This window comes from Panthera tigris, chromosome C1, assembly GCF_018350195.1.
Source record: "Panthera tigris isolate Pti1 chromosome C1, P.tigris_Pti1_mat1.1, whole genome shotgun sequence".
In the NCBI taxonomy this organism is placed as follows: Eukaryota; Metazoa; Chordata; class Mammalia; order Carnivora; family Felidae; genus Panthera; species Panthera tigris.
Window position 1 is genome coordinate 215122923 of NC_056667.1, and position 24978 is coordinate 215147900.

At 51.8% G+C, this 24978-nt stretch overlaps 1 protein-coding gene across 16 annotated transcripts in view; it reads left to right on the forward strand.

Annotated features, from left to right (window-relative positions):
- The window catches only part of AGAP1 (ArfGAP with GTPase domain, ankyrin repeat and PH domain 1), a 540980-nt gene that overhangs the window by 360855 nt on the left and 155147 nt on the right, over positions 1-24978 (forward strand). For 13 of the 16 annotated variants that reach the window (XR_006221027.1, XM_042995745.1, XM_042995746.1 and 10 more), the window contains one exon: positions 19668-19826. The exons of the other annotated variants lie outside the window; for them this stretch is intronic. Coding sequence is in view for 12 of the 13 variants with exons in the window: in XM_042995745.1 (XP_042851679.1) it covers positions 19668-19826 (159 nt within the window). In the remaining variant the exon portion in view is untranslated. The remainder of the gene's footprint in view (positions 1-19667; positions 19827-24978) is intronic. 16 annotated transcript variants of the gene reach the window in all.

Genomic DNA, 24978 nt, shown 5'->3' on the forward strand with positions numbered 1-24978 from the left:
CAGCCGTTATTACCAATCAAAACAAACCTGGGCTGGGCTTGCCATCAAAGGAGACATCGGTTCATTCCAGAGTGGTGACAAGGTCTCTTAGGACCTGCTGACCTTCCTTCCAAGACATATATGAAGTTTCCCTCTTCAGGGTGGTGTGCTAATGCCGGGATTAGAAGAGAGAAAAGAACCACCCAAGGGAAAACAAAAATTCTGTATTGAATGAAAAGCTAACGTCTTCACCACTTCGTATTTATTAATTTACTCAAAACATACTTACTGACCACCTGTTCTGTGCCAGGAATGGTGTGTGCGGTGGATACAGGGTCCCTGATCCGCAGAACTTCTGCAAGAGGCAGGCCTCTTCAAACCAGCTGATTTGCCACTTGCCCTTGTAACCCATCGTGTCAGATCCACGCATTTATTTCTTCAAGTCAACAAACGTGTATGGCATTTCTGACGTATGCCAGGCCTGGTCCCGGGCCCTGGGGACACAGAAGGTTAAGACATCATCTCTACTCTCCAGAATCTCAGCCTCTGGTGGGGAAGACAGACGAGCAGACAAGTAAACGCAGTGCCACATAGCAGGCCACGACAGGAGTACGTACGGGGGCCCGCAGGCCCAGGGGTGACGTGTTCAGCGCTACCCTAGGAGACGGGGCAAGGCCTCAGGGCCGGGGCACCACCTGTGCTGAGTGTAAACAGAGGAAGGGAATTTGCCAGGCATTAGGGTGGGAGAGGAGCCTCCGAGGTGGAGAAGTTGTGGATACGTAAGGTTTGCTGTTTAAATTCCTGAATATTGAGACTTGCATCCCATGGTGCACTGCTCGTTTTCCTAAGGAAAAATGTGACATTTGGTAAACAGAAAGTACAGAATGCCATTTAACCATGTCCTGTCCCATGCAGTAGGTTATGTATGGCCTGGGCCTGGGTTAAAGGAGTGTTTTTCAGTGCCCCCATTTCTTTTTAACGCCCCTGCCTTGGGTGGACGGGAGGGCGCGGGGAAATGCCGAAACCCCTTTTCCACGCTCCCAAGCCCAGTTGGTTACAGCGCATTCTTTCAGCCCTAAGCCAAGTTAATTCCTTTTTTTTTTTTTTTTAATTTTCTTAGTGTTTATTTATTTGTCTAGAGCAGGAAGGGTTGAGAAAGCACATGAGTCAGGGAGGACAGAGATAGGGGGAGAGAGAATCTCAAGCAGCCTCCACACTGTCAGCACAGAGCCCGAAGTGAGGCTCAGACTCACGAGCCACGAGATCATGACCTGAGCCAAAATCAAGAGTCGGGCACTTAACGGACTGAGCCACCCAGGCGCCCCGCTAAGTTAATCTTTCTTAAAGGGAGCCCGCTTGGTTTTTCCTCTCCTTTGCATCACAAGTGGGGACGAGGAAATGGGGGTGTGACATCTGCAGGATCACAGTGCCCCTTTGGGGGAAGAGAGGGTCTCGTGGTCATGGCACGCTTGTCTCAGCGTGCAGGTGACCTCATCGGCAGGCGGCCCTCCATTCCCTGCTTCCCAGGTGCTCTCTCACCTGAACACAGCAAATTTACCTGGCAGTGAATTGGCGTTACACTTACGGGGTGGACTTCCGGCTAAAAATAGTATTACTGTAACTGTTTTAGAGCTCTTTGCCCAAGAACTTCCCATGTGCTTAACAGTATCCTTCTTTACAACTCCTTTGAATTTTGCCGTTTTGTTCTAGAGCTCCGAGTTAACTGGTCATGGTTGTTTCTTTTTATGCTGTTCCTTTTTATTTGTTTTCTTACCTCGGTGCTGTTGGAGTAGATAAGTGTCTTGTGCGCCTTCCCTTCTGTAACTTTTTCATTTTGCACGGACGTGACACTTGCGTGTCCCTAAATCCTTGTGCATAACATTTCTTGTCTTAGAATAAAGGTCCATAAGTGAAGCGATTCAGCCAGTGAATATAAACACTCATGAGATTCTTGATGTACATTCCAAATTAATTTCTGGAAAGGTTTTGTTATACAAATACCCTACCACCTATTAAGCGAGGTCCCATTTCACCCACACACACTTGTGGCATTGCTATTATCATTTTTAGAATCTGTAGTAATCTGATAAGCAATAAAAACATCTCCTGCTTTATTTGGATTTCTTCAGTTAGGACTAAGGTTGGCCATCTCACGTTTATTGTCACAGGTATTTCTTATATTGAATTGTTTAGATGTCGTCTTTTCCCTTTTTTGTACTAGGTGTTTGTCTTTTTTATTGATCTGTAAGAACTCTTTATATATTGAGGATATTAGCACTTTATAATACATTCTGCAGATATTTCCCCAGTTTATTATTTGCTTCTTTTTAAATTTTATGGTCTTATCTGCAGGTAGAGGTTTTCCCCATTTTTAACATATGATCAAAATATATACGCAGAATCAAATCAGAAGTCCTTTACTTCAGTGGTTTCTACTTTAGATGTTTAGAAGGCCTCTTGAAATCCTGAAAACAGTTAACAATTGACATATGTATTTCTGAGTTTCACAATTTTATTGCCTGTTTTTGAAAAATATTTAGCCTTTAATCCATCTTTAATCTGTTTGGGTCAATTATGTGCAAGAATAAATCTAATCAAACTTTTTATTCAAATAGATAACGAATTGTCCTTTCTGTGTTGAACTGTTTTCTTATAATTGTATGCATCACCTTTATTGTACAACTAATTTAATCAAATCCACCATGTTTCTGGCCTTGAGACTCTATTCAGGTGACCCACTGTCTCCACATGATGTTATCATGTATGGGTTTACCACAGTGTCTCAGATTCATGACTCAGTCAGTTATCTGGCAGTAATATGACTCGTCCGTTTTATTGTCGTTCTTGACTGTTGCCACTCGTTTATTTTTTCCAGTAAACTTCAGAGTAACTTGAGACCTTCCCCTTCTGCCCAAAAAAGAATCCCATGGTGGCTCTAACTGGCATTGCTTCTAACCTATCAGTTAACTAGAACAGTGACTACTACGTTTGAGTTTCTTGCCATGGAACACAGGTCTTGCCCAACTTACTCAAACTTAATACACATCCCTCAGTAAAGTTCCAGGACTTCGTCGAGATGTACCGTGCGGATCCGTTCTGTCCGTTTTTGGTGACGTGTGAAGCTGATCTTTTTGGGGGGTGGGGGAGGAGAGTGAAGGGGGCTGTCTACTCTGTCACCTACTTGGCAAGAAATAAGAAAGCTCCTAATCCTTATACTTTATCTCCGGCCATCTTCCTGAACTCTTGTTAGTTGGAGTGTTTATTCAGATGTCTGTCTTCATTTTCTAGCATACGGTCATAATGCATCTTGCATTTCAAATATTACAGTGCCTCATCGTACGTCAGTTTGCTTTTTAGCCTTTACATCCAATGTCACGATTTGGGCACTTTACTGCCTCGCTTCTGTTTCCTGTACGCTTCATCTTCCGTCGTTGTTGGGTCTGCCGTGTGTATGCCCAGTCCTGATGAGTGGTCTGGAGACTTGGGGGCAGTACAAGGCCTTCCCTCCAGGGGCCTCGTACTCCACAGCGGTGGCAGAGGAGACAGAAGAAACAGAAACAGATAAGGCCATTGAAGTTGGTGATCAGTGCTCAAAGGACAAAGGAGGCAAGGGGCTAGAAGATCACTGGGGGGGGGGGGGGTGGGCAGAGAGGTCCTATGTTATTCCTGGTGTTGGGAAATGCTTAGCCAGTCTTGGAATGTTGATCACATTTTGTACACGAGAATGCTGGAAACGTGATGATCGTGATGTAAGGTTTTGCCCTGGGCTCGGGAAAGAGGAGAGAAACATGTCAAAGCAGCTCCCTTGCGTACTAATAACTGAGCTCACCAGTTAAGCAGAGTAAATGAGCCTTCATGAAGGTGGGGTGGCCCCACGCTCCTGTCGGGCAGCTGTGAAATGCAGGCATGGCGGGCTCAGGGACACATTCCGGAAGAGCCAACCCTGGGCATCCCCGCCTCCAACCTGATGTGGATGCTGATGCTTGAAAGAGAAGGGAGCAGCTTGGGAAACTCAGAGCTCTGCACAGTCACAGAGAAATGTAAATAAATGGCAAGGAATGTCCCCTTTGACCGTGAGGGACATAACTGAAGGGCACCAGCCTGCCCGTGAACCCTGCACTGTCGATCTGAACTGAACCTACCCGTCAGCGTGTGCCACACCCATGTCCAGAGGCCACAGGGAAACCCCTGCATCGGCCTGATCGACCCTCAGGCTCTGACTCATAAATACCAGTACAGACAATCAAGAGGTCTGTGGAATCCAGCAGTAAAAGCAAACAGGGACCGAGAGAAACAAATGGACTAGTGATCCTAGAATAAAGGGAGTGACACTGAGGGAGAAGGAAGGAAGAGATTAATTACTGTTTTCATAAAATGCAACAAATTAAAGATTATATGAAAAACATGGGGGGAAAGACTTCTTGCAAATTAAAGAAAAAAGATGACAAAAATAAAAAATTCCGTAGATAGGTTAAATACTATAAAGAACATGGCCAAGGATACCATTGGTGACGTAGGTGTGCAGAAGAAGACATATGTTGGCGTCTTCTTGTCCGAAGAGCCTGGTATGAAGCTGGAGGGGACAGGAGGCTCTGAAAGCACAGAGAAAATCCCAGAAAGCATCCCAGGTAGGAGGAGAGAGCGAGGTTACCTGCCAAGAGACGGAACTCTTCTGGCCTGTCGCCTTCTCAGCACAAACGCCACGTGCTAAAAAGTAACGGAAGAATTCCTTTCTAAGGACCAATCACTTAGGGGTGGCTGGGTGGCTCAGTTGGCTAAGCGTCCGACTCTTGATCTCAGCTCAAGTCACAATCTTGCTGTTTGTGGGTTCGAGCCCCGCATCGGGTTCTGCACTGACAACGGGGAGCCTGCTTGGGATTCTGTCTCCCTCTGTCTCTGCCTCTCCCCCACTTGCTCTCTCTCAAAATTAAATAAAAATAAACTTAAAGCCACTTAAGTTAAACACTAAGGGCCAATCATTTTGAACGTAGAAGTCTATATGCAGGGCCAAACTACTATCAATCAAGTATGAAGATAGAAAAAAATGGTTTTAGATGACATATAGGAATACAGAAGCCAAGTGACTTTTTGGAAAATCCGCTTGAGCATCTACTCCAGCAAAAAAGAAGAGGAGGAAGAAGAAAAAGAAGAATCCAGAAGATACTTATTCAGGCCTGATGAAGTCCCCCCCCTCCCCAGGGAATCCTCCCCCTCCTCCAAGGTCACTCACGCAGGATGTCTGTGGCATCATCTGTCTTTTCCATTGCTTTGGCTTGGAACCCACTCGGCCGTTCTAATCCAAGGCCACATTTTTGAGAATCCACCCAATTGTAATTGCAGATATGCTTCCAGAGAAGACCGTCAGATGTCCTGTTTTCTGACCTGGGTCATTGGCCAGGCTGGTGTGGTAGGTAGAATGGTATCCACCGATGACGGAACGCAGACTCGTATCAGGTCCTTAAGTTCCTTTGACATTGAAGTAGACAACAGGATAATGTAATGGCCAGCGGTCGGGCCCGGGGAGGCAGAAACACTAACTTGAGTCCCACCTTCACCATCTCGGGACCTTGAACAGGTGTCTCTGCGAACGTCAGCTTCTTCCTTATCGTTACGGTGGAAAACGGGCCCACCTCCGCTCTTGTGAGGGTAACACGCCGCGTGCTGCCTTTCCAAAGCGTGGCCCAGGGCGAGTCTCCAGAAGTGTCTCAAGAATCCGTCATTACAGCTGTGCTTGTCCCCGGTGAAGAAAAGGAAGAAATTGTGGAATTAATTTTTCCTACATTTTTTTAACATTTATTTATTTTTGAGAGACAGAGCATGAGCGGGGGAGGGGCAGAGAGAGAGGGAGACACAGGATCTGAAGCAGGTTCCAGGCTCCGCGCCATCCTCACAGAGCCCGACGCGGGGCTCGGGCCCACGAACCGCGAGATCATGACCTGAGCCGAAGTCGGACGCTTAACTGACTGAGCCCCCCAGGCGCCCCTGGAATTCATCTGTTTTCTTGCCACGCACTGTTGTTTCTGTAGCCTCTGTGTAGTCGTTGTGGGTTCAACACCGTAAACCCGTGCCGCCTGCAGACTGCGTGCCCCCTGCAGTGGCAGAGCGGTGGGCAGAGAGGCGCTCTGCGGGCCTTTCCGGGATCTCCGAGGGCCCTGGGCTCGCGGGCCGTGGCCCAGCATCTCTTTTTTCCTGCCACATTTGGTTCCGAGCTGCCACATACCTCCCTGTCCTGAGAGGGTGTCTTTGTTGGGTATTCGGGACCACGACTGTGCTTTTACCCGCACCGGGGCGACGCGTGGGCCTTCGTAGCGGGGGAGACCTTGCCCCTTTGCCTCCCTCCCTCCCTCCCTCCCTCCGCTCCTGGCCCCCGGCGGTTTCAAAATACGAAAGCCGTCGGGAGGGTTGAGGCTGCTTTTCCGGGGTGGGGGGCGGGGATCTGGATGTGTTTTGAGTATCGAGCCGCCGTTGACATCTAAAGTCTCCGCCATGCTGTTTTCCTCCACACTTCAGTAATCAGGACATCCAGCAAACCCATAAAAAACCAAACTAATAGCATGAATATTCAGTGACCTAGAATACTAATTATTGTCATGAATATTAATGTGATCGGACTTGCTTTTTCCTCTCCTCTTTCTCTCCCGTCCTCTTTCTCCCTCTCTCCCTCTCTCTTTTTTTCCACTTAGCCGGCTCTAAAGATGGGTCATAATGAGAGCATTTAAGAGGGAGCGCGCTCTCCGCCGTGACAGGGACTGGGGTAATAAGGAGAGCTTGATTAACGCGGTGCACTTGGGGGAGAGATGAGAGGCTTCACGTGGGCCTGTTCGGGGGAGGCAATGAGACACCGGCGGCTCTGTTACTGCTCCCGGAGATTAATGAGGCCTAAGAGTGCATTAGGAACAGTGACAAAGGTTTGATCTAATGGGCTCAGTCATTTTTCCTTTGAGTGACAGACGCACAGAAGTAATTGGCTGTGCAGAATGGCAGCTCATTGGCGGTACTTAAGGATACATTATCCCCGTTGTGTGGCCCACAGAGGCTGTTTATCAAAACCGCTCACACCGCAGACGCCGAGCCGCTAAGCTGCTGTTACGGCGGTAATAGCTATTACCAAAAAAAAAAAATAATAATAATAACGCAACATCAAAACCCGATCCGTTGTTGTCTCATAGAAGCAAAGTTTTTCTTTGTTTAGTTTCACATGGTCCGGTGCCGGTCACGTGCGTCTCCCGGTCTGTCGGGCCGCCCCTCGTCAGCACCCCGGGGCTCGCCTCTCACCGCGTGCCGGCCTCCGTCACCCCTTCCTGTCGCACACTTTGGACTTTGTGTACCACGTTCATCCTCTGATACATAAATCAGGCGCCGCCGCTAAACCCCCTCCTAGCCCCTTGGTAGAACACTTGCCTGATTGGCTGAGAATTATTTCTCGAAAAAAAAAAAAAATCCAAACGGCAGCATCCCGTGATATCTGCATCCGTGCACTAGGGTTTACCGGGAGTGGGTTTTGATGGCTATTTAACAACCCATTATTTTTAGGGAAAGGAGAAAACATTTTGTGGGGTTTCTGTCAGCTACATCTGTAACTAAAAGACGCGAAAGTTATTATTTTATCCTTTAGAAGAACCCGGACATCTGCAGCTTCTATGAGACATGCATTCTTGTTGCTAGCTGTTTCTGTGTTTATACGTTTCTCCCACTGAGGTTTAGGCAAATACCCGTTCTGTTGCTTCTGTCATTCTTCCAGGCGTGGACCGTTAATTCTCTGTTATCCCCTCCCAGTTTCGTGAGCTCACAAATTGTGTTTTTGTTGAGTCCACACTAGTGCCCGTCACGCGCCAGGCGACATCTAGGAGGTAACCATTGAGGACGAGCACTGTTTGGTTTCCCCCACCCAGCACCCTGTGGGCAGGACCACTGGGGACAAGTTCAGGTGTAAATCAGGAGCCTGCCTTCCGTTTTTTGGAAGCCGTCTTCAATTATTTGAACTCTACGTGGGGTGTTCTTTTCTGTAAGGACTGCCAAAAGCACCTTGATCGTGATGATTTCAGCTAAAAACCCTGGAAACGCTGAGCTGTCCACCACTCTGGGGACAGACACACCCGTAAGTAAAAGAACAGGTTCGGAAACTTTTTCTCCCTTTCAAAAGTGTGTGTGTTTGGTGATGAATAGTGTTTCAAGCTGGACCAGCAAATGGTTGGCATTTGAGAGAGGCGGGGGGCGGGGGGGGGCAGGGCCAGGAAGGACCTCAGCCATCAGGAAGGCGGCTGAGTGCCGGCCTGGGCCTCGGGAAGGAGCCGTTCTGGGATAGAGGGGAGGCCACGATTAGCCCCCTTACTACGTCCCCATCCCCACACTGGCAGAGGAGGATCTTCAGGGAAGTCATGACGCTTGCCATCTCCCAACCTTGTGGCCCAGTGTTTCATGGCTTCCGCTCATATGGAGAACATTCGCCTTTCTGGAGTATTTCTGGGGGGTGGTAACACCCAAGGACATCCACAGCCAAGCAGTTCACCTCCACGCCACCGACGTGGTTTCTCTGTGAGCACCGGCTTCACGAGGACTGGAAGGGAGAGGGAAGGGGGCACTTTGAAAGTAGACCCACATGACCACCTCGGCCTCCTCCCTGAAAGGGAGAATAAATGTAGCGATAGCCAGAGAAATTGGCTCTCAGAACGGTGCTGGCGAGTCAAAATGGATTTTGTGCAAAGCACATACTGTATTTCCCAAAGAAAGAAGAAAGAACATCTCAAAGACAGAACCGTTAACAATCACCAAGGAAGAAAGCGAACGGTGGAATGTAGTGGTTGGGAGTATGGAGGGCAAGATATGGACGTCTCAGGCGCTCCGTTTCACAGAACCCTATTACACGAATGCTGTCATCATATTTTGTTGCTTAAAAGAACACCTTAGTTTTGTTTTCCTCCTTGTGGTGGCGCCATACCTCGTTACCGCTGCATCGCACGTGAACTTGGCCGTGTCACCCGTAGGAGTAACGGGTCGTAGCCAAACAAGCACGAGGTGCGCGTTGCGTTAGCCAGCGCAAGGAAGCATGGTGACGCAGGTCTCCATCAACACCTAGGAGTCTGTAGCAGCAGTTGTTCTGAAGCAGAGAAGATTGGGCAAGATGCAAAGAGTGTTTTTGCAGTGACGAGCGTGGTGCCTGATGACTGGGATAGACAGACTTTGCCTTTGGAAAAAAAATGTTTAAACTTATTTCTAAGTACAGTCACTTAAGTGAGAACTGACCTTCTGGTGTGCTTAATATCTTGGTCTTGAATTGTCCCAGACAGCAATTGGGACGTCGCCCGGGGTGAAGCGCTAGCCCGGAAGCGGGGGGTGAGCAGGCCCGCGGGTTCCCTGGTTCCCCTTTCTTCACCATCAGGTTACACCAGCATCCACACGGCTTGCACCGTGTCCCAAGCACACGATCTCGTTTATTCCTTTCCTTTTATAAACTGTGCCTCTGACCCCTTGGGCGTAACTGGTCATAATGCTTCGGGGATTTTGGAAGACCGAGGGTGGGAGGCGCGTGCCTGCATTGCCCGAGCGCTGAGCGTGCACTTGGGCTCCCGCATCGTGAGGAGGACGATACCAGCAAGACACAGGCGTGAGCAGGTGACCGCGAGGAGATGCTATCACGAGAAAAACGTGAGGGAGACAGACTCTTCAGAATTTAGAGACAGGCAAGTTTAGCAATGTCACCATTTTAAGCTTTTATTAAAAGATAAACGATAGAGGGGTGCCTGGGTGGCTCAGTCAGTTAAGTATCCAACTCTTGATTTTGGCCCAGGTCATGATCTCACGGTTCGTGAGACCGAGCCCTACGTCAGGCTCTGTGCCGACAGTGCGGAACCTACTTGGGACTCTCTGTTTCGCTCTCTGCCCCTCCCCCACTCATGGTTGGTGTCTCTCTTTCTCTCTCAAAATAAATAAACATAAAAAATTTTTTAAATAAACTACAGAGAGAAGGAAGAGTCACCAATGGTGAAATTAACAAGTGCTCCTGTCTGCAGAAGCTTTTCAGTTTACCCAGCGCTTCACACAACGCGATCTTTGTATCATTCGGCCACGTGAGGTATATTCGTGTCCTCGTCATTAGTATCACCGTTTCTCCTTCTCCTCCTTCCTTGTCACCATCGCTGTCATTACATCCATTTTACAAATCGTGAGCTGAATTGTTTTCACGATGCCTGGGTTCCATCTTCTTCTAGCCCACTGGCCTAAGAAAATCAGCAACATGTGTCAGGCCACACGTCACAAGCCAGGAAGATATTAATGCTGTTTGACTCTGTGATGACTCTCCTGGGATTTTATCCAGAGGAAAAGTGTGAATAAAAGATGTCCTTTGCAGTGTTGTTTACACCAGTGAGAAATTGGAAACGAAGCGATCCGGAAGTCAGAAAGTAGCAGTGGAAACTGCATTAGATCGGCAAGATGTTACGTATCTAAAATTATTCTAAAGATTATGGGCCCACATGCGAACATGGTTAGAGAGCCGTAATTAAGTGGAATGGAATCTAAAATCACACCATTTCTGCAGCCGCCACTAAGAACATTTGATGCTCGTGTTCAACAATGAGTTGATCTGTTACATGAGATTTCGGTAGACTTCTCGTTTATCTCACTCACTTTTATCTATATAATTTTGCCAGATAAGTTTTAAAGACAATAGAACGGACTCATTTGTTTTCCCCCTTGGCATCATAAGTAGAAGAGGGAGAAGTCAGAGTAACATGAGCTCTTTCCACATTTGAGGAGATAACTGTGAACTGATCCCAAGACTTGTAGTTCTGAGTGTGGCCACGCGGTTGTGTTCGGTGGCAGTCACACTTGCTGTTACCACCCAAGTGTGGACCCCGTACGTGCTTTCTTCCCTGGTGTGGAAAACACATCACAAAAAAAGATACTTGGTAATCTCAGAAACCCACGATTCGGTCTCAACAGTAGATGTGTTGAATGCACCCTTTCACAAAACAAGTGTCATGTTATAACAATGCAGAATCCTGGACGCCTGCATCTTTAAGACACCGAATGTGTCCTTGGAAAAAAAAATCCTCTTAGCCTGAAGTCTTGGTTGCCAAAAAGGAGGGCAGATTTCCAATGCAAATAGTGAGGCGAACGGCCCTGCTCATAGGCACTTAAATCACCCGTATCTCACTTTTTATGGTAGTGTTGTGAATTATATTCTTTTTGGGTTTATAATTAGAGGACGAACAGATGGCGAAGGCCTAGTTTGAAGTGGCGTGGCCGTTAGAGTAGCCTCCGCCGTCCTGTTCCGGTTCCAGCAAACTGGTCTCCCCGCCCACGCGCAGCGGGGGTCCACGCCCCAGGAGGAGTGCAGGGCAGCCTCACACCCAAGCTCCCAAGCTTTTGTAACATCAGAAGCCAGGTAGGAATGAGAATTGACCTAAGAAAGCAACCTCTATGGGGACTCCTGGGTGGCTCAGTCGGTTGAGCATCTTACTGTGGCTCAGGTCATGATCTCTCGGTCTGTGAGTTCGAGCCCCGCGTCGGGCTCAGTGCTGTCAGCTCAGAGCCTGGAGCCTGCTTCGGATTCTGTGTCTCCCTCTCTCTCTGCCCCTCCTCTGGGTGCATGCGCGCTCTCTCTCTCTTTCTCAGAAATAAACATTAAAATAACTAATCCCTGTGTGTTTCTGAGGGTGAGGACTCCAAGGGGGGAGGGGGGAGCTCCCATCAGTCCTGTCCTGTAATTATCATTTGTTTTTAAAAGGTATGAGACTCCACAGTGGACATAAAGGTCTGGTTTATACCCACGCACTCAGAGACCCCTCCGTGGCTCTCGTGCCCCCCTCGCTCGATGCGCAGGAAACTTCAGTGATCTATCACCTGTCGCCAACTGCTGCCCTTTCTCTGGCTGCGTAACCGATCATTCGGACGCCAAGTGTTCTTTTTCCAGTTCGAGCCTTTGGGCAGGCCAGGCTTGTTCGTGAAGACGAACCAGAACGGAAAGCGCAACGAGCAAAATTCTGTATTTCAAAGAAATGACTGTTGACGAATCTTTATTTGAATGCTGTGAAAGACCTTATATCTCAGAGTATATTTTTAAAAAATCAGAGCAAGCTACTTTTTATGTAAGAAGCCTATAGCTTAAAAGAGGAATGCTGTCTTTGATGTCATTTGGCGGACGAAAACATCCGCGTTCAATAGAAACCCAGCGTCTTTTTCAGGCTCGTTTGAGACCAGTTCAGGCAACACACTGATCTTCATTCAGATATAAATGCCGTAGTCACTTTGAAATGCAAATTGTTTTCAGAAAAATAGCATATGGTGGAGGTAAGTACCTTTTCAAATCAACTCTTACACTTTAGGGATGTAAGTAAAGCCAGAATTATTCTTTGGGAAGAATCTGGCGCTTTTGACACATGGAAGCTCGCGCTAATCAGGCCGGCCCGTAAGCACACGCATATCCATATCAAGGCGATGGGGCCGAGGCCCCGTGGATTAGCATGGTAATGGAGCTGCCCCCTGCTAATCAAGGCCAGCAGCCAGCTGATCCGTAGATGGGGCGTTGGAGGAGACCCTCCTTCTGAGTTCAGAATGGGCCAGGTAGTCGACCCTGTGTTTCCTGGTAATGCAGATAATATTCGGGGGAAAGATACTGAGGCAGATCGTCTCCTCCAGCGAAGGGCTGGGCCCCTCTTTGAGGATTGAGGCCAGTGCACCTGTCTCCTTGTCCCACTCAGCTCTGTCTCTCATGCTCGCTGACCTGACCTGTGTATGCACAAGCCATTCAGATGACCTACTTTTACCCTTTCGGGGGGTTGGGGACACGTCGCATCACGAGAACGTACACAGAAAGCGCACGGTGCTCAGTTACAGCAGAGCCTGTGGGTGGCCGCCCTGCTGCCCCTCTTCACACACGCACGCGCCCGTGAGGTGGGCACCGCGCTTTCTCTCGCCAAGGCCCGCGTTGCCTGTTGGCCGTGGGCCGTCGGGCGGGCGTCCCAGCAGTCGGTGCCTGGTCTCTTCCGCACGTCCTTTCTGTGAAGCTCGTCCTGTGGTGGCCACGTCAGTAGCTCATCCCTCCCGCCCGGTGTGTGGGGCTCCCGTGGTGGGCAGACACCCAGCCAGCCCCGGTGCGGGCCGTCCCGAGGGTGACGCTGTGAGCGTTCTTGAACGTGCTCCCTGATATGTTTGGGCACGCCTCTGTGACTTCCGTCTAGACTGATGCCAAACACAAAGAGCCACCTTGAGAGAGAGAGAGAGAGAGAGAGAGAGAGAGAGAGAGAGACTTCGTATCAGACCATTCAGGGGACACTTCACGTGAGGTGAGTCCGTCAGAAGGGAGTTTGGGTTGTCCTGGGACAGTGCGAGACCCCTCTTCCCATACCATTCTGGAGAGAGAGGCCTCCGTTTCCCAAATCTAAAATAAGCCCACAGTGTCCCGCGGAGTCTGTCCGGAACCTTCCAGCAGGTGTTCTCTCCCGCCCCTCATACCTTCTCACGGCCCTTGTGTTCCTTGGCCTTGTGTCTTTGGCCACGTGTGGGCTGGCCCGGTACAGCCGTGTTCTAAGGCGCAGACTCTGTTTCCTTCACTGTGCCTGGCACACGGCATCCCGCGGGTCCAGGGTAGGGAGACGGGGAGGCCTAGGAGGTCAGTGCTAGGACGGGCGGCAAGCCTCCACCCCGCCGGCGAGCTAAGGAGCCAGCCTGCCTGTATCCGAGATGCCGAGAGTCCTGGCCTCAAGTGAATCCTCGCGGCCGTAGCAGGTGCCCAGAGCATCGGCCTTGTCGTGCACCAGTTTCACCGAGGGCCAGGGAATGCCAGCACGCACACTGGGTTGCATTACAGCAGAGGAACCCCAAGTTTAGGAAACCCCAGTCTTTTACAGTGGGAGACACACAAGCCTGCCCGACCCCGTGCCGTGGAAGGCGATGCCGTTACCCCGGACGGTAAACAAACCTGCCCTCCTCTGGAGGCAGACGTGTATCCCTATCGTCCAAGTCTGTTGACTGTACAGACGTCCCTGAACAGATCACCCACAACAAAAGGGCGCCAGTGCCTGTGCCCCACCACTCGAAGAGACGGGAGATCACGGAGCAGTCTACCGGCAGTGGTGGGGCGGGGGTCTGGTCGGGCACTGGGGCATGGAAGGCGGGCATGAGGCGGAGGAAGGGCAGGAGAGAAGAGACGGCACCCCTCCTCCCACCCTCAAGGAGGCCTCAGCTCTGGTGCATGTCCCTGGGAGGAGAGGGGAGTATCCCATTGGCTTCCTTTTAAGCCCTCTTGTCCGTTGACCCTGGCTTAGAGCTTAGCGAGACCTGCCTCTTGTCCCCAAGAGAGAGGATGTTCCAATCCAGCTTGTAGAGTCTGTCCCCTCCAGGGACACGCCGCCATGGCCACCAGACAAGTGGTTCCCAGCCACGTGCTGAGTTCTTCCCCGGTCTGATAGCCACACTCCCGGTTTCTCAGCCACACTGACGGGATTCTGCAGCAAACGGACGTGCGTCGAGGTGGGCGCCTGCCGGAGCCACTCAGCCTGCCCGAAGCCTCGTCCTGCACTTGAGGCCCACTCTGACTGCGTTTAGCACAGTGCTCAGGCCACACTTGCATCTCAGGTGGTCTCGGTCTTTGATCCTTAACTGCCAGGAAATCCGAGAAGTCATGGGCGTCTTTCCCAGCTGAGAACCCCAGATCCTCAGCCTTAATTAATAACTTGTTAACGTGAAATGAATTACCATCCATTCAAAGATGCAGCCCTCGAGTACTTGGAGAGAAAATAAAGTGATTTTAAGCATAGCATCTCCCTTACATGCTTCAGAGGTATTTTCACAAGTGGTGAAAACATCTCCCTGTGTGGTGACACACAGGGCAGACGTCGCTGGATGTGTATGTATGAAAATCTCGAAGCAGGAGACAGCGTTGCCTGACCGGAGACAATTAGTGACATTTACTCAGGAATAGACGTGAAATTACGCGTTAGCCTTTGTTGGATGGCGTCAGTGTGTAAAGTGACCTATGATGCCGTAATTAGATTTTGAATCTGTATAGTCATTGAAGATATTCAGGAAAACACTTGGGGGTTGTCGCTTTCTTGGACCAGCGGACTCACGCAGAGCAAGTAGAAAGGCCTCAGAGAGTGACCACTGGCCCAGGACCGCTCACACGGGGTGAAACGCTCCACGGGCCACAGCAAGCCAGTGAGACTGCTTTCACGGGGCCGTGACCAGTCTGCGGGCCACTGGTCTGCCTCAGAGTTAAAACCTGTGTCTTCATGTATTTACATTTAAAGGCACGTGCCTGCTTGTGTCGATCCCCAAGCTGTATGCTTAGAGCAAAAACAGTATTTTTTTTTTTAACCCTTCATAACTTTTTTGTTATGTCACACAGTTCATGGATCTCTCTTTTTTTTTAATGTTTTTATTTATTTTTGAGAGAGAGAGAAAGAACGAGAGAGACAGAGTGTGAGCGGAGGGAGGAACAGAGAGAGAGGGAGACATAGAATCCTAAGTAGGCTCCAGGCTCCGAGCTGTCAGCACAGAGCCCAGTGCGGGGCTCGAACTCCCGAACCGTGAGATCGTGATCTAAGCCAAAGTCAGACGCTTAACGCACCGAGCCACCCAGGCGCCCCTCATTGATCTTTTGTTATTTGATACTTGGAAAAGTTTTCACTGATGTTAAAATAGAATGTTTATGAAAAGGAGGTTTCCTCTCTTGAGAGAAGATCGGAAATGTTTTACTTCTGAAATGAGATTCTTCTTACGTGTAACTGTGAAAGATTTCATAGCTCGCAGTTGCCAAAGATGAGGATTAGATGGGCTGCGGGGGAGGGCGGCCAGGTGCCGTGGCGGCCACCTTGTCAATTCAGAGAGCTCGGGCACGATCCCATTGCTGCCAGATAGTAAAACAAGTTTTCAAACAATGCCAGAAACCGCATATTTTTAGAAGAAATCTCCCCAATTCTACTTTAAAAAAGAAACCATTGCGTACTAAGCAGAAGTGCGTCCGTGAACTCACCCCAGGCTCCTGGCCCCAAGTCTATGGATCTGTTTTAAAACGTTACTTTTGTGATTATGTGTCCACAAACATGCAGTCCTGTGGCCAGAACTCAGTCATGGGGTTTACCTGTAGTCCCAACAGTTGGGACTTGGGTGTGGTTGGGACAAGGACCCTCACAGGCGGGAGGGCCCTAAGGTTCAGCTTTCTGAAGAATTTTGTACAGCTGCATTGGGTCTCACACCAACTCCACAATCAGACACCAGGAGCGCACAGTCTTGCCAGAAGGTTCTTCACCCCATAGGCCCCAGTTTGGTTCCTTGGGGGGTCCCCTCAGGAGCCAAACCCCCAGCAGCTTTAAATACTGAACCTGTGCTTAAAATTTCATCTGACAATGGGGCGCCTGGGTGGCTTGGTCGGCGACTGAGCATCTGACTTCAGCTCAGGTCATGGTCCTACGGTTGGTGGGTTCGAGCCCCACGTCAGGGTCTGTGCTGACAGCTCGGAGCCTGGAGCCTGCTTCAGATTCTGTGTCTCCCTCTCTCTCTGCTCCTCCCCTGCTTGACTGCTCATTCTCTCTCTCTCTCAAAAACAAATAAACATTTAAAAAAAATATTTCGTCTGACAAACAGCCAGAAGTTTGAAAACCAACAGACCAGCTGCAGATACGTGAGCAGCACCATCAGGTAGACTGGCTTTAGTGTGTCCATTTCAAGGAGTCTCCTCTCCGCCTTCTACAGTGGCTGTTTGGCCTGGAGACGAAGAATTTGTCGACCCGAGCAGCTCTTTGTCACATACCCTCCGTGAGAATACCGCCTGTGTTCCTGTCAGAGGTCAGACCGACTCCGCTGTGCTTGTGCGTGCAGGGCCCTCTGGAGTCCCGTCACGCGTACGCAGGGTCAGACGCACTTGGAGAACTCCCTCTGCCTTTGCAGGGAAGCGTGTCCGGAGCGGTTTAGGCTGGTTGTGCTCTGGGAGCCACACTCCCGGGAAAATGAACAAGGGAAGTGTCGTCCTGGCGTCGTCGGCAGAGACTGTGATTGTGTTGGTTTCCCCAGCTGCTTTGGCCTCGTGTGCGGAAAGCTGGTGTAAGGTGATGTCTTGGGGGCAGCTTGCACACTGGGTCGTGACGCGTCACAGGTGTGAATGGGCAGCATAAGGGCGAAGGATCATCTCCTTGTGGGTTTCGGCAAACGGCAGGCGCGCCTGCGGGCGGTTCGGGCTCGGGGGGCCTGGCTCAGCAGTGGGGTGGGAATTCGTGGCGTCCTCCCTCTTTCCCTTTCCCCCTACCGCAGAAATGTTGGCAGTGTCCTTGAAGCCCCTGTCCGCTGAGAATTCACGTGATGACGGGGAATGGCTTCAAGGGCCCCTGGGGGGTGGGGGTGGGGTGGGGTAGTCCCAAATGTGGCTCATCTTGAGTGGAGGTGTATATGAGGGTACCCGAATGGAAGAGAAGGCCCAGGGTCAGAAGGTGTGGGCACCAGGACTGGCAGAAATGGCACAGAGACCAGGCAGGCCCAGTGGGAGCAGGAGAGGGGTGCCCCAGCAAGCCTTGGGGACAGCCCACCCCCCGCGGCAGCTCACAGAGGAAGCCTGGCTCTACACACGCCATTTCACACCCCTTGCGTGCACCTGCTTCCCACTGGTTGAGGCCAGTGGGTGCCTTCCCAGGAGAGCAGGGCAAAGAAAGGGTGCGGCAGGAAGGTGGCAGGTGGACCCGGGTGTGGACATGGGCTGCCGGGGGACACCCAATGGGAGCAAGCTCATCGGCTGCCCAGACGCTGCCCTGTTGTCATAGGGATCTGGCCAAGGACAAGCACATCCAGGAGACAGCTAAGGGCACCCTGAGTGTGGCGGATCCCGGGAGGAGCGTGCGGTCTCCCCTTAGCGCCACCCCCACTGGCCTGGGCTGCTCCTCTGTGTCTGAGATGCCGGACACCTGGCCCCCCTCCCCAGGCTGCCGTGGGGATCAGTGCCGGAGCAGGTGCAGGACTGCTAGCCAGCGCCGTCGTTCGGGATGTGTTTCCAGGACTTTAGGGACTGAGCGAGCCTGAAAATCAGAACCTCGGTGCTTAGGAGGGACGTGGTTAAACTGGCTCCTGACCCTGTGGGTAGACAGAGGAGCCCGGACGGGGGCTCTTCCCTCGGGCATCTCTGATACCAGGAGCCCGAGGTGATGAGGAACTCTGGCCGTCGGTGTTGTTCCACGTCCATAGTGATTTCCGGGTACCTGAGCTCTAGCAGGTGAGCTCAGAATTACCTGCGGATCTTCTGAAAAGACAGGTGCCGGGGCCGGGCCTGGGAGTCTGCATTTCTAACGTGCTCCTGGGCGATGCTGCTGCTGTCAGGCTGAGAACCACGCTTGGGAAGATCTGGGTCCGTCTTTTCTTCCTTTCCTGAGGTGTTGCTTTCGGCTTTTTTTTTTTTTTTTTTTCTGGAATCGGGCAGTCCTGCCTAGGAGTAATTTCCCTTATGACTTTCCAGATGCGCCCAGTTCAGATAACAGCCTAAAATCAGCCTCCTTTCTTAAGGTAGAAATACACTTTTTTGAAGCAAAATCTTTCATGTGCCTTGATCACTGGCTCGTTACGTTTGAGTAGATGATTTTGTGACTTCGCCGTGCTCCGTGGGGTTATGATCAGGGTGGGGTCCGTTGTTTGGAGTGGAGCCCTGGTCCCCACCTCCAGTGCAGCAGACGCACCAGAAGCACCAGGTGCCGTTGGAGACGCGCATTCTTTCAAGCCCCACCCCCCAGACCTCCCGAATCAAAATGCAGACATTTTGAAGCCTCTGTGTTCAAAAAGCTCCACAGGTAATTCTGGTAATTGGCCAGATTTGGGAACTACTAATCCAGCCTATGTATTTAAAATCCTGTGCTATGAAAACCTTCTATTAAAGCAATCGAGAACTTAATTGGCTCTAAACTAAAACAATCAGGGGAAAGTCGAAAACAAAACAGACCTAGCGCCTTTGAAAGTCTGCATAACCCGACAAACGACTTCGCTCCCAGCAAGGTGTGATTGGCCGGGCTTTCGAGAGAGGCACTTAATCATGTTTTTGAGTCTAAAATTGGTGTGACCAGACGATCATTCATTCTGATGCTGAGCACCTGTCTCATATCATTAAGCGTATGATGGGACCCTTTCCATCACAGCCCCTCTGTGCCGTGCATTCGCTGAGGCTGTTTTTCCTCTGCTCGGTCTCTTCAAGGATAAGAGTAGACTTACCTGGTTTAAAAGAGCCTGCGTCTCCTCCGATGTCACATTTAGGAGCTTTGATTTGTGCTGATCATCCGGCACAGCTTCACCACGAAAGCCGTCCTGTGGCATCAGGCAGTTGGCTGCCTTTCGTGGTCGTTTTCATTCCGGCTGACGCGTCGCCACGGTGGGGCTCCTGTGGGGTGCGTCTCGCCGGCCTGCTGGGACTGTGGCTCTTCTTCTGTGTTCACCCCTGCTCCGCCTAGACGTGACGTTGTGTCGGCGTCTTCGCTTGGGACCGTGCCATGTGGCTAGGCTCCTTTACGGGGCGTCATCAGGCCCCCGAGACTTGCTCCCCCCGCTTACTTTCGTCTCGAATACCGTTTTGTCCGACGCTTCCGTTTTCCACTTAGGACGCAGCCGCTCTCGGTGCCGGGGTGCACTCGTGTGTAAGCACGTAGGCCTCTAGACTAACTCGTGCTGGCTTCTGGGGTCTGCAGTCCGAGGTGGTGTTCACCTGACTTGTTTATTCCTAGGGAATGTCACTAGTGCGTCTGGGTCTCAGATGGCAAGCGGCATCAGCCTGGGCTCCTTCAGCAGCCGGCCGGACAGCATGCAGCAACGCTCCTACTCTGTCTCCAGTGCCGACCAGTGGAGTGAGGCTACGGTCATTGCAAACTCGGCCATCAGCAGTGGTAAGAGAGGGCGCGGCCCCCTCGCGGTCCTCGGTCGCGAGCCGGGGGCTGGACGTGGCGCCCTGACCGCCCGCGCGCTGAGCGCGGGCCCCGCGGGGCAGCTGCGGGAGCAGTGCGTGCGTCCCGTTCCATCCGTGGAGCGTGGGGTCCTTGACAGAGGTTGACAGAGGCGCCACCCACGTCGCCCCACGTGTTCCAGTTGGTCAGGGAGGAGCGGATCGCATCCCCGCCTGACAGCTTTGGGAAGCGGGGCTGCAGACAGGGCGCGTGGCCTCCCCACGGCCACGCACGGGAAGGCGGCGGGACCGGGAAATAACGCAGAATTTACGGCCTCGTCACGCTTGCCTGTGTGACCCCGTGTGCACTCTCACCACCGGTGCGCAGTTTACGTTGTGGGGGCGTGGGGGGGGGGCGTGTCTGTCTCCTGTTCTCGTCAAAGGAAAACACGCAATTCGTGCTCTTTATGACTTTCCCCCAATTCCTGATGCACCCTCTGAATTTTGGAGCGTTCCCCTCCCACCCTTTTTTGGGGACGGCGGGGTGGGGGGAACGTAAGTGTGGACGTCGGAACCTGTCTCGACACGCGTGTGCAGACGTGCATTAGGTGCTGGCCTTGCTGCCACACGCTTTGCCCGTGGCGTTTTGTCGACGGCCCGTTCACCGGTATTTAACGGAAATCCCCACTGTTGGACGCTATCTATCAGACAGGGCTTTAAAGTAATTTTAGCACGATTTGTGCTAATTAAAAGATTCAGCATCAGGTCTTCCCTGTGGACCCAACAGCTGCTGCGGCAGGACGCTTGCCGTCGGTAAACCTAATCCTGGCTTCCAGTTGCCCGGCTTCCTCTGGCATTGTACCATGCCAAGCGACCGCTGTAAACGAGGACGTCTCAGCCTGGGCACGGGGGAGAGACTGAGTCTGTGGGGGGGCTGCCGGAAAAGCCTGCGGCTCGCGGGCCCAGGTGGAGCGTTGCCCCCGTGCCCAGCACGCACCCGCCCCAGGGCCCCTTCCTCATTCGAAGGACGATGCTCTGGCAGGTGCATGTGCCTGCTTCCTCGTCTCCAGGGACTCTTCCGGGCGTTCTGCCTCTTGTCTGAACCGCAGCCAAGGGGGTCCTCGAGTCCCTGAAAACTAACCACCTACGGTCTCGTCCCTTGGAACGTGCCGTCCGTGCACTTACAGCTGCCGCCTGCCCGGGCCTTCTCATCGTACAGCCCGTGCTTCGGCCAGAACACCCCTCCCCCCGCCCCACCGCCAGGCAGCCCTCCCCCCGGGAGCGTCTGTCTGGCCCGGTGAGTGGGCGTTCTTCCCCTGCCCCTTGTCATCCTTGGGCTTAGAGCACAGGTGTGGTCCGTGGCCTCTGTGACTAAACGCCTGGTCTTGTTCTCGCAGTGACTTTCATTTCCAGGAGGAGCAAGCAGTTCACATAATCACCGCGTTCTCCAATATTCGGGATCCGGTGGCTTTTCAGTCAGTATTAACCAGCGAGTTGGGTTTATTCCGTGGCCGCCTTTGTGCAGAGGTGTTTCCAGAGCCCAGTGTGCACGGCACCTTGTCGGGCAGCGACCTTCTAGAGCGTTCCTCCTCTGAGCGCGTTGTGGGCCTACCAGCACAGCCTGCACAGAGTGACGGGGTTTAAGTTCTGCTCCTTATGTGCAGCGGGAGTTCTGTCTGGGGCAAGGCAGCAAAATAAAAGAGCTAGGTTCCTGAGAGAGACCATCGCCCCCAGCTTTGCCTCCCCCTACGCAGAATGTTTTCTAGGAAGGGCATGGGAAGCAGCATATTCGTCTAAATCCGTTCTCCGCAAGCTTTCTTCCGCACAGTTCTGTCTCTGGTGGTCGCCACGGCTCTCTGCGTCTGGCTAGGCGTGCGCACGCGGGGCGCTCCGCCGCCCCGAAGCACGGGACTCCGTGATTTCCAGACCCTCGGTTTGGCTGGGAGTGTCGTTCCGCAGGAGATGATCGCATTGGTCTGCACACACACATTTGTAAAGTCCCCGTAAGAGCCTGAGATCACCTACGTACGCACGCTGCTCTTACCCCCACAGAGCGGTCCCTCCTGTGTTCACGCCCTCGAGAGTCCGTTTTTCCTCCACGCGGCACGCCTGTTAGTGACTAGCTAGGCTCCCTGACGCCACGGAGCCTGGACCCTGAGCACGGGCGATGGGGCGCTCGAGTCCGCCCCCACATCCGTCGTGCCGGGGGATCCGCCGGGCGAGCTCGGGAGGAAGCCCGGGGCTGGAATGGTGCAGGTCGTTTTAAGGGTTGTTGGAGTCCGTCAAGGAAAACTTCTCAACGAGAATGAGACTTGAGCAACGCTTGAAGGACCAGGTGCATTTTTGTACGTGTGCGGCCACACCGCAAGAGGAAGTTATTCTAAGCATCGAGGAAGTTTGGACAAAGGCTCAGAGAGGAGGAGAAGGGGAAACGAAACAGGCAGGGGGCGGCAGTGACACGGGGTCGGCGGGCACGCGCGTGGCTAACTGGGTGCAGACAGGACGAGAAGACCATGGGGAGGTCAGAATGGCAAAATCAGTTAGCGTCTCAATTTTAAGCCTTAGAGCTGGCGTCACTTTAAATAGCAAAGATCCGGAAAGACAGCAGAGTGCTGCCGGGGAGTTAAGATTCCTGCCGTTTTACACGATCCCTCCTTATTTCCTGCATCTCCTAGGGGTTGGTGGCACGTCACAACCAAGATTCGGTTGAAAAGGGGAACAGTAGCAGTGATGATAATAATAATGAGAGCTACTATTTATTGAGGGCTTCACGTGGGTTATCTCATTGGATCCTCGGGGAGCAGATGCCTTTGATGGGTGGGGAAACTCTGGTCCCGATACATACCGCCTGTCGAACGTCACACCCCGGCAGGGGCCGGGATGAAAACCTGGGTGGCCTGATTCCAGGTCTGAGCTCCACGCTCCATCTCCAGATGGGCTTTCCGGGCCAGCAGCAGCAGCAGCCCCCGGGGGACTGGTTAGAAGTGCAAATTCCTCATCTCATCGTGGACCCACTGGGCCAGGTCCCGGCACCCCGTGTGCTATCAAGCCCCCCGCCCGGGGAATGATGTTGCGTGCCAAAGTTTGAGAACCACCGCTCCGGCTAGAAACGCAGCCACCCAGACTCCACCGAGATTTGCTGGGTGGCGGGTGGGAGCCGCGTGTTCCCGGGACCCCCGGGGTGCTCGGGTACACGCAGGAGAACCCCCGCCCACCTCCAGCGAGGCTAGCATCACGACTTCCTGCTGGTGAACATCATCCCTGCCTTCCATGATCTATCAAGTGGCCAGACCCAGAGCAGTTTTTAATGAACACGAGGGCACGGGCTCTGACAGGCGACTTCAAGAAAACGCGTTTATGAATGGATTTCCAGACCTCAACCTGGGCATCAACATTCTGTGCTGTGTGGGAAAATAATCACAAAAGAAACAAACACGATTAAGAGCTCTCTCTCGTGCTTTTTCTGAGTTGTAGTCGATACAAATCCCACCCTCTTTTTTTTTTTTCTTTTTTTTAAATTTTTTAAAATCCTTTTATTTTTTTCCCCCTCAAGTCTCTGGTGTGGATGTGAGAGTCATGAAAGCTTACGCTGCGCTAGCAGCAGGCACAGGGAGAAGGTAAGCGGCTTTTGAATCCAGATGCCCCTGAGTTGGTGAACCCGCCTTCCCATTGTCATCCACTCTTATTATCAAATATGAGAACAACAACATTGGGAGTCCATTTCTCTCTGCCCCCTCGTCCGCACTGAATTAAGACTTTGGCTCCAGAGAAGTTTTCAAAGGCTGACCCTCTGCACCCATAGGTACCCCGGGGGGTTTTCTCTCTTTTAAGCAGCTGTGAGCAACTCCTAATTAGATAGATTACTACGTAGTGTGCAAAACCACAAAACAGGAGGCTCCGGTGAAATTAAGGTGGGGGGGGGGGGGAGAAGAAGAATCCATTCTGTGAAATGGAATGCCCCACTGCTTTATGACTATTACTGTTGTAAGGTTTTACATTAAGTACCTGAGGTTTAAAATTAAACGTCTAATATAATTTGGCGTCGCTAACATGAGACCCGCATCTGCCCTTAGAGGAAATCCAGACAGCTCAGTTCAGGGTTTCAAATTGCTGTCGGCTGGCTTGCGAGCGGCGCAGAGGATTGGGTCCCTCTCCGGCGGTACGCCACATGCTGCTCGGCGTAATTTTTTAAATGCAGGAACGTATTCATCTTGAGCCCCTGCATTGGAAAAGGCTGTTCCAGTAGTACATGAAAAATTAATTTTTTTACATTTTTCCTCACTCTCCTAAGTGTTTGACAGAAGTAATTTTTGCAGCAAGAGAGAATAAAAACTGGTGGCTGTAAATTCCTGTCCTGGAACCTGTTGTGTAGAGATTCTTTATGGACCCAGAATTGATCTACACGTCAGACCCTGTTGTGGTTTAAACTGTTTATCACCGTAATGGCAGCGGTGAGCCTGTGAACACCAACTTATAATCCTGGGTGAAAGAAATGGTTGTTTGCAGTCAATGAAGGGGCAGCTCAGCCATATTGATAGATTCAGAACAATTATCTCAGCAACAGCTATTGGCCGAGAGTTTTCTTGGATCCGATTGGGAGCCTGTAATTTTCGGGGGGATTAATCATGTTCTCTATAGGTAATTTTCTCTAAAGCGTTAGCCAAGAGTTCGCATTCCGGTGGGTAGCGGTGGGGGGCTGAGGGGGGGGACCCCAGGGGGTCGTTTGTAGATACTTGGCTGTCATATCCTGCTGCGGGGCAAAATGTACTTTCAGATGAATCACACCTTTGCCGAGGGCGCAGGCCGGGCAGGCCTGCCACACCGTCTCTGCCAGTGCCAGCCTTGGGCCGAGGGCCGTGACTTGCCGTTGCCACGGCCACGCGCAACCCCTTCCCCGTCCCCCCAACACCCCTTGACTGTCAGGTTGTTCAGATGGCTCTACCCCGTCCCCCGATTGCTCTATTCCAACAGTTCATCTTTGCTGCTCTGGCTGGCCGTCCCCTTGAATATTGCGCTGCTCCAAACGACTCTCTTCCCTTCAGCCCTCCCTCAGCCTGCCTCCACCCGCCGCCAGACAGTCTCGTCAACGCCAGGTCTAAACCCCACAGCCACTCGCACTGCCCTCCACAACGGTGTGTGTGTGTGTGTGCGCGCAC